The sequence below is a fragment of the Danio rerio genome, chromosome 24, assembly GCF_052040795.2.
Source record: "Danio rerio strain M-AB ecotype USA chromosome 24, GRCz13ab, whole genome shotgun sequence".
Classification (NCBI taxonomy): Eukaryota; Metazoa; Chordata; class Actinopteri; order Cypriniformes; family Danionidae; genus Danio; species Danio rerio.
The window spans coordinates 44,207,501-44,217,500 of record NC_141044.1 but is presented as its reverse complement, the minus strand read 5'-3'; the positions used below and the strand labels follow the sequence as shown (position 1 = coordinate 44,217,500).

Below are 10,000 nucleotides of genomic sequence, written 5' to 3'. Positions count from 1 at the left end.
ATATTATTAATGACCTCCAGAGCTGTCAAGAGCGTCTGTGCTCTGTGTCTCATGCCTTTAAACATCATCAGGCGATCATTACGCGTCTACAGACTGCCTTCAATGCGCAAGCAGGGCCGGCGCGTCCATAGAGGTGACCTAGGCAGCCGCCTAGGGCAACAGTAATGAGAGGGCGCCATCCATGACACCTCCCTCACCACCCGCGTCCTCAGTTATATTCGCACATAGGCGACAGAATAGAGAGGGCAGCATCAGCGACACCTCCATCAGCACCCGCGTGTCCTCAGTTATATTTGCACATAGGGCGGCAGAATAGAATTCTGCGACACCCGCGCGTCCTCATTCAGTTATATCCGCGCATAGGGCAGCAGAATAGAGAGGGCAGCGTCCGCTACACCTCCCTCAGCACCCGCGCATCCTCAGTTATATCCGCGCATAGGGGGCAGAATAGAGGTCCGCAAACACCTGACTTCATTTTCATAACCGGTCACTTTCGTTTTCACATTGGGGTTGAGGGTGGCGTGATCGTCCTCTGCCTAAAGCGGCAGTTCAGCTTGCTCCGGCCCTGTGCGCAAGTCATTTATTAAAGAAGGAAAAGAGTCACGCAGCTTCTCAGATCACAGCAAGTTCTGTTTTTAGGGTTGATATTTGACACCAGTTTATCAGGAAGTGATGATTTTGTTCTCTTTGATTAATTGGACGGAGACGCTGCTTTATTTGCATGTCTTCAATGTGGTATTCCAGTTTTGTGCATAAAGTTAATTCACATGTTTGGATGGAAACACATGATCCAAAACACAGCCAAGGAGACTCTCCAGTGCTTTCAGAGAAAGAAAATCAAGCTGTAAAACGGCTCAGCCAAATTGCATCCCAGGTTGCCAGGTGTGTGCAAAGCACTTCCAAACCAATCCTGCCTCCAATCTTCAGTGCTAAATTCACCCTCACGCTCCATCATAACATCACAACCTCTGTGAGAAATCTCATCGCCATTTAGTCTCGCGAGATCTCGTCACCCGAGATCTACTATTACTATTTATTATTTAATTATTATAAAAAAATAGCTGAATCTGTTTTTCCCTTAAATGTAAATGTCGATCATTCGCATGTGTTCATTAAAAGTCTTTTAATACTGTGAGGTTTGTTTCTTTTATGGTATGTTTCTTTCGGTTCGCCTCAGTGTTGTTATATTGATGTGTAGGAGTAAACACACACACACACACACACACACACACTTTACAAGGAGAAACAGGCTTTTAGCAGCCCGTCTCATGAATATTTAATGAATGCAAATGAGGCTGATCTTAATCATTCCGTCAGTCTTGTTATGCAGAAGGAAACGCAGGGAATGTTGAACCCCATCATAACCAGCTTATTTATGAAATATAAAAGTATATTTGAGAAAATAAAACATCTTAATAGAGAATTATATATATTTTTTAATGATTATATATTTATAATTAAATAATATAGTATATCAAGATTAATAATACCTAATAATTCAATACTAATATGCACTAATTCATTCATTCTTTTTTTTTTCGGCTTACTCCCTATATTAATGTGGGGTCAACACAGCGGAATGAACTGCCAACTTATCCAGCATTTATTTTACGCAGCAGTGTCATACCCACTCATTCACACTCATACACTACAGACAATTTAGCCAACCCAGTTCACCTGTACCGCATGTGTTTGACTGTGGGGGAAACCGGAGCACCGGAGGAAACCCACGCCAACACGGGGAGAACATGCAAACTCCACACAGAAACACCAACTGAGCCAGCTGAAGCTCAAACCAGCGACCTTCGTGCTGTGAGGCGACAGCACTACCTACTGCGCCACCGCGTCACCTACTAATTAATAATAAACGTATAACTGTTTGTTATTTGGGCGAGGCGCAGTGGGTAGCACGTTTGCCTCACAGCAAGAAGGTCGCTGGTTCGAACCTTGGCTCAGTTGACGTTTCTGTGTGGAGTTTGCATGTTCTCCCTGCCTTCGCGTGGGTTTCCCTCACAGTCCAAAGACATGCGGTACAGGTGAATTGGGTAGGCTAAATTGTCCGTAGTGTATGAGTGTGTGTGTGAATGTGTGTGTGGATGTTTCCCAAAGATGGGTTGCGGCTGGAAGGGCATCCGCTGAGTAAAAACTTGCTGGATAAGTTGGTGGTTCATTCCGCTGTGGCGACCCCGGATTAATAAAGGGACTAAGCCGACAAGAAAATGAATGAATGAATGTTTGTTGTTTGTTTATCTCAGATTTTTCCTCTCGTTCAGTTTTACCTCTTCAGTAATTTTATGTTTTGCCCTGATTTTGCTTTTTATACGGCGTTTTACTGCTTCACATTAGTTTTTATGCTTTATGCAGCTTGAATTATGTTTTAATTAGCATAACATAATGTTTTATGTCTCATTACACTACAGTGATGGCAGCGTCAACACATACAGACACAAACACACACATGCACACACGAAGACGCGCACACACATACAAAGAAACACACACAAACACACCAATGCATATAAGGCACACAGAGAAACAGACACATGCACACACAAAGACACACACAGATGCACACACACACACACACACATACATAGAAACAGACACTGATACATATACTACATACACACACACACACGCACAGATGCATTTACAGCATACACACACAAAGAAGCAAACACAGACACAAACACACAAACTAACTTATGCATATACTGCACACAGACACACACACAGACGCAAACAGAAACAAACACACAGACACATGAACAGATACACAGACACTGATACATTTACTGCATACAGACAGACAGACACACACACACAGACACGAAGACACACTGATGCATATACTGCACACACACAGTCAGACACAGACACACAAAAATGTACAAAGAAACAAACACACATGCACAGACACACACACCTGAAGAAACACACACAAACACACAGATGCATATACTACACACACACACAGACTAACAAACACGCATACAGACATATGCACACACACATAGGCTCACACATGGACACAAGTACAAACAAAGAGGCACATACACACACACACAAAGACACACAAACACACCAAGACAAAGACATACATGCACACACATACAAACAAACACAGATACACATACAGCCAAACACACACGTACACACACACACACACACACGCTCTTCTGGTATAACAGGATGTTATGGGCCAGTGTTGACAGCAGGTTGTGTGTGTGTTCATTAATGATCCTGAATGACTCCGTCATGTCTGTGTGTGTCCTGCAGTTCAGGGCTCCAGAGTTCTGGCCACTGGAGGAGCCTCGGCTAACAGGGAGATTTTACAGGTATTTATTTGACGAACATTTGCCTGAATTACTATTTAAATTAAATAACGCAGCGTCAAATGTCTGATTTTCATATGTTTAATGTTTGTAATGAATGCATTGTGGTGAACTGCACAGGTCCTGTCTGACGTCTTCAACGCTCCGGTTTACACCATTGACGTCGCCAACTCGGCCTGTCTGGGCTGCGCTTACCGAGCTGCACATGGTGAGGCCCTCTGATTGGTCGACAGCAGCGCTCTGCTAGCATGTTTTACATTATTAATAGTGTATTTTATCATTGCTAGCATGTTATATCAACGTCAGCACATTTTAGCACTTTGCTAGCATGTTTTAAAATGTTATTAGTGTATTTTATCATTGCTAGCATGTTATATCAACATCAGCACATTTTAGCACTGTGCTAGCATGTTTTAAAATGTTATTAGTGTATTTTATCATTGCTAGCATGTTATATCAATGTCAGCTCATTTTAGCACTGTGCTAGCATGTTTGAAAATGTTATTAGCGTATTTTAACATTACTAGCATGTTATATCAACGTCAGCACATTTTAGCTCTGTTCTAGCATGTTTTAAAATGTTATTAGTGTATTTTAACATTGCTAGCATGTTATATCAACATCAGCACATTTTAGCTCTGTGCTAGCATGTTTTAAAATGTTATTAGTGTATTTTAATATTGCTAGCTTGTTATATCAATGTCAGCACATTTTAGCACTGTGCTAGCATGTTTTAAAATGTTATTAGTGTATTTTAACATTACTAGCATAATATATCACATTTTAGCACTGTGCGAGCATGTTTTAAAATGTTATTAGTGTATTTTATCATTGCTAGCATGTTATATCAACGTCACCACATTTTAGCACTGTGCTAGCATGTTTTAAAATGTTATTAGTGTATTTTATCATTGCTAGCATGTTATATCAACGTCACCACATTTTAGCACTGTGCTAGCATGTTTTAAAATGTTAATAGTGTATTTTAACATTGTTAGCATGTTGTTGTATTACTGTCACCACATTTTAGCATTGTGCTAGCATGTTTTAAAACATTAATAGCATATTTTAGCATTGCAAGCATGTTGTAACAATGTCGAAAAATTTCAGTTCTGTACTAGCATGTTATAAAACATTAATAGCATACTTTAGCATTGTTAGCATGTTGTAACAATGTTGCCACATTTTAACACTGTGCTAGCATGTTTTAAAACATTAATAGCGTATTTTAGCATTGCAAAGATGTTGTAACAATGTCGCCACATTTTAGTTCTGTACTTGCATGTTTTAAAACATTAATAGCGTATTTTAGCATTGTTAGCATGTTGTAACAATGTCGCCACGTTTTAACACTGTGCTAGCATGTTTTAAAATGTTAATACCATTTTAGCGTTGTTAGTAAGATTTAGCATCTTGCTAACATTTTAGAAAGTTGTGTTTTAGAAAATTACTAAACTTGTTAACATGTTTTGTCCAAATACTGTTAGCATATTTTACCACATTATAATTTCCTCTTTTTTTTGTCAGTGGTTATATATAAAATTTACGTTTTTGTCTACACTAAATATATATATCTATAAATGTAACGGTTCAGTTTAAAGTCAGGCTTAATAGTGACACTTGGACAGTAGATTTGTGTTGTTGTTAATTAAGGTTGATGTCAGAATGCAGTGTTTGGCTCTTTCCGCGTGTTATAAAGCTTCATAAAAGGCTCGTTTTGACTGACGTCACACTGAATGAGGAGAGTGACTTTCTCCGCTAGTTTCTCATCAAACTCACGGCTTTACAAATCATCCTCGATACGCATGATTCCTGACATCCAGCTTTTGTTAATTAGCAGAGCAGACACTGTAATTGGCTGCATCCCTGTGCTTGTGAAATGTCACGCGTCTCCATAGAGAACAATGATTTACTGTAGAGCAGCACTAGAGCCGGAGCACAACCACAACATACATCAACACCTCATGATTACTCAACATGCATCGAGTTGAAGGATTTATAATCATTTGTCTTTTTTGTGTTGATAATTTCTACTGTATGACGACTAGTGTACATGTACATACATTAAGGTAGAAGCAGATACTAATCTATCACTCACCGGCCACTTTATTAGGTACACCTGTCCAACTGCTTGTTAATGCAAATTAGTAATCAGCCAATCACATGATTAGCAGTTGATACAGGTGTTCCTCAATAAAGTGGCCGGTGAGTGTAGTTGGTTAAGGTTGCTTAATTTACACTACAGTATTATGATTTAGAAATGTGAACGGTTGCACTTTTAAGAAGTTCTTTGGTTTGTTGAACACAAAAGATCAGGCATATTGTAAAAAAGAAAGTCTTCTGAAGAAGAAACAGCCATTGATTCCTTAGTAAAGAAGAACATGGAGTCAATGCCTGATGCAACATTCTTCAAAATATCTTCTTTTGTGTTCTATAGAAGACAAACACTCGCATTGGGAATAAGTAGAGAAAGAGTAAGGATGACAGAACTTTCATCCTGTAGTGCAACGTTCTGTGATATCACGCGCGCCGCATTGAGTCCTGTGCTGAGGAAATGACCTGTTATTGTAGCTCAATACTGTGATGAATGCAGCCGCAGTGTCTGCTCACGCTGGCCTTCAGCGGCGCTTCTCTGTGTTATTCTGCCTCTTTTCACAGCCAGTCTGAAGGTGATTTCACTGCTTCTGATGTTAGTTAAACTTCTCAGAGTCTGAAAGGAGTGGATGCATGTGGACCATCAGCATAGCGATAGCGATGTGCGTGTCTGTGTGTGTCTGTGTGTATGTGTGTGTGTTATTTTGCATTGGATGTTAAAGGGAGAAACTCAAACATGATTTTTGGGTTTGTCAAGTAGTTGATGTTATAGATATGCATATAGATGGGGCGACACGGTGGCTCAGTGGTTAGCACTGTCGCCTCACAGCAAGAAAGTTGCTGGTTTGAGTCCTGGCTGGGTCAGTTGGTGTTTCTGTGTGGAGTTTGCATGTTCTCCCCGTGTTGGTGTGGGTTTCCTCCGGGTGCTCCAGTTTCCCCCACAGTCCAAACATATGCGCTATAGGGGAACTGATCAACTAGCCGTAGTGTATGAGTGTGTGTGTGTGTATGGGTGTTTCCCAGTACTGGGTTGCGGGTGAAAGGGCATCTGCTGTGTAAAAATATGCTGGAGTAGTTAGCGGTTTATTCCACTGTGGCGACCCCTGATTAACAAAGGGACTAAGCCAAAGGAAAATGATTGAATGAGTACTATAGACGTGTATATATATATATAAATTTCTCAGAGGTAATGTAGGGGGTCTTTTTAACAATAGAAAATGGCTGGATTGTAATTTGTTGTGTTATTTATTTATTGTGTTATTTATTTTGATTTGTTTCATAAATAGACAGGGCGTCCGCTAGGTCTTAAAATGTCTTACATTTCAAAAAGTAAATTTCAGGCATTGAGGAATCTTAAATTCACTGAAATATTGTGTGGTATGTCTTAAATAGTTTTAAACAGGTCTTCATTTTTCTCTGTCCAAGAAAAGTTACACAATCGGGCCGACATCCATCCAATCATCAACAATCCATCTTAATCAAATCAGGGAAAGAAAACTAAAAACAGTTACAGTTCCTCCAGATAATGTTATTTTCCATTCATACAAAAACTCTTTACAGAAGTAAGAGCGAGTAGACATAGTATTGGGAAATAGACATGACTTAAAGTTTTATAACAGAAATGCATAGATTGAATAGAGCAGTGGTTCTCAAACTTTTTTCACCAAGTACCACCTCAAAAAAAATGTGTCCGTAATGACCGGTATTAAAATACTGTAGTGTAGTTGACCTAATTAAGCAGCTAAAGCTCTGCACAGTTCAAAAACAAGGCAGATTAATTACTATTATTGTTAATCTTTATTATTGTCAGCCACTTTAACCATTGTCACTGTTCTTAAAAAGTCAAAAGAAAACTGCTCTACTTAAATGTAAAGTATTATCATAAAGTGTCCTATTCATCAAAACCTTGAGATGTTGCCTGGACCTCATAAATATAGGCTATATGTCATCATATTCATTAACTCTTTTTGATAAATTTCTAAATATAAGTTGCTTGTACACATGATTTATTTGCATATCTTTAAAATCTGAACATTACTGTGTATTTTAAATGTTCGAATTGGATTAAAAATGTTTTATTAGAAATTAGATCTGCTTACTGCGGGTTAGAGTAGGCTTGTGTGTCAGAAAAGCAAGCGATTAAACTACACCTGTCTACCTTGTGATGTATAAATACGGGATACGTCCCCAACCACCGTTACAAATATGGGGAGGAAATTAGCTTCAAACGATTGAATACATGACAAAAGAAAATTAGAAAATGGAAAATAAAATAAAAGGTTTAACTTAATAAAATCAATTTACTGATCACATCGGTGTTACCGTACACTTTAAAGGGTTAAAATTGTTTTCATTTATTTTTTCTTTAATAATTCAGCGATTCCTCCGTGTACCACTAGAAGGAAGCTTGCGTACCAGTAGTGGTACACGTACCACAGTTTGAGAACCACTGAAATAGAAGATATACTTAATCAATTTGGACCAAAATGGATCAAATTATAGAATTATTAGAAAGTAAAAATGACAGATACTGTTAATAATAAACTGTTATTAAAACATGTTGTCTGGTTTCTAAATGTTGTTTTAATTTAGAAGGTTTTATGCTGAGAGCACCTCACTACATATGACACTGTGGCTTTAAGTCTTTTTTTTGTTGTCAAAAAAAAATTATATATATAATATATATTATACACGTACATACATATATCCATACTTTACATATTCGGGGTCGTACTTGTGCTTCAACATATTTGTTACAATAATTAAATGAAATTTCACATGTCAAACCGTAGGGTTGTCGTGCACATATTTCAAAGTCTGGTAAAAGCAAAATAAGTTAAAAAAAAAAAAAAAAAATATATATATATATATATATATGTGTGTGTGTGTGTGTGTGTGCGTGTGTGTGTGTGTGTGTGTGTGTGTGTGTATATATTTATGACGTTGAAAATAATGTATATAACTAGAGTTTTTTTGTTTTGACATATTTAAGTATGTCGCTAAGAAATAATTACATTTGATTTTTTTTTTTTTGTAGCATGGCATTAGAAATAATCCTTAGTGTTTATCCCTGTGTAAGTCTAAAATTTCAGTCTTAAAAGGGTCTTAAAAAGTCTTAAATTTGACTTGATGAAACCTGCAGAAACCCTGATAAATAAAGTATTTAAAATGACTGCATTCAAATTATTTTCATTTAATGTTGTGTTGTTTATTTTAATTTGTTTATTATTTAATTTTAGTTTTTTATTTTATCTGTTTTTTTATTTTATTTATTGTATTATCTTTTCATTAATATTATTATTTGTGTTTTATTCATTTAATTTGACTGAGCTGCTCCAATTAACAAAATAAAAATGGTGTTGCTATTTAAAATTCTTAAAAATAACAAGACCCATGAAATATGATTATTGATTGTTGCTGTCATTTTTATTACAATTATGTTTTATTTTTGATTGGGATTTAGCGCCATATTTGTCTGTGAGTTTTTTTTTCTGAGCTGCTCTTTTGCTTGAAATGTTAATTGGGTTTTGACTCATTGTTTAAGTCTTATTAATAATTATGAAAGAATTACATGAATGCATTTGATTTACCACTAATATTTGTCTGCAGGTGTGGTGGCAGATTCAGGAGTGTCTTTCAGAGAGACGGTGAGAAACGCTCCTGAACCGCAGCTGGCTGTGAGACCAACACCTGGAGCTCAGGAGGTACAAACACAGCAGAAATAGCGAGCACCAACTTGAGATCTGGGGGGGAGGGGGGGGTCAAGTGCGAACTGGGTGTGGTCGAGCGCGATCTGGAGACCTGGGGGGGGTCGAGCGTGGACTGGGTGTGGTTGAGGTTGAGGGGGGGGGGGGGGGTCGAGCGCGAACTGGAGACCAGGTGGGGGGGGATCGAGTGCGAACTGGACATTTGGGGGGGGGAGAGGGGGGGGGGGGTTGGTGGGGTTAAACCCCTTATATAAGTGAATTCTGCATTATAGGTGCCCTTTAAATTTCGGCACGTTCATTTTCACCCACTCTGTAGTATCACAGATAAATGTGACAGAAGACTAATGCAGCAACAGAGAGCTGTGATCGGCGTTCAGTCGTGACGGATCTCAGTGAAAGTGATCACATGACGCTCTGTGACCTCTGACCTGTGGTGGACGCGCTGCTCGAGTCAGTGCGTCTTCATTAAACGCTTCATTAAAGCACACATCAGAGGAATGCAGGAGCTCTTTCACTGCTGGAACCTGCTCTATGGTAACACAGGGACACCACTGCCTGTTTAAGATAGTGATGAAGCAGATCCAGGAGGTTGTGATCTCAGAAAAAAGCACCTTAGGTTTATCAGCAGCACTGTTGAAGGGTTTATTCTGTGAAGCGACCATCCTGGATGTGCTTTATCCTGCTTATACATGGTTACTTGCGATGTGTACGGCTGATAATTGGTTCTTATGAGCTGTTGTTTTGGGTGTCACGGTGGCTCAGTGGGTAGCACGATCACCTCACAGCAAGAAGGACATTGGTTTGAGTCGCAGCTGGGTCAGTTGGTGTTTCTGTGTGGAGTTTGCATGTTCTCCCTGTGTTGGG

The 10,000-nt window shown here is 38.8% G+C and overlaps 1 protein-coding gene across 1 annotated transcript in view; it reads left to right on the top strand.

The window, feature by feature from the left end:
• The window catches only part of xylb (xylulokinase homolog (H. influenzae)), a 31,659-nt gene that overhangs the window by 17,817 nt on the left and 3,842 nt on the right, over positions 1-10,000 (top strand). The window contains 3 exon segments of the mRNA NM_200379.3: positions 3,280-3,338; positions 3,456-3,543; positions 9,039-9,133. Of these exon segments, the coding sequence (NP_956673.2) occupies positions 3,280-3,338; positions 3,456-3,543; positions 9,039-9,133 (242 nt within the window).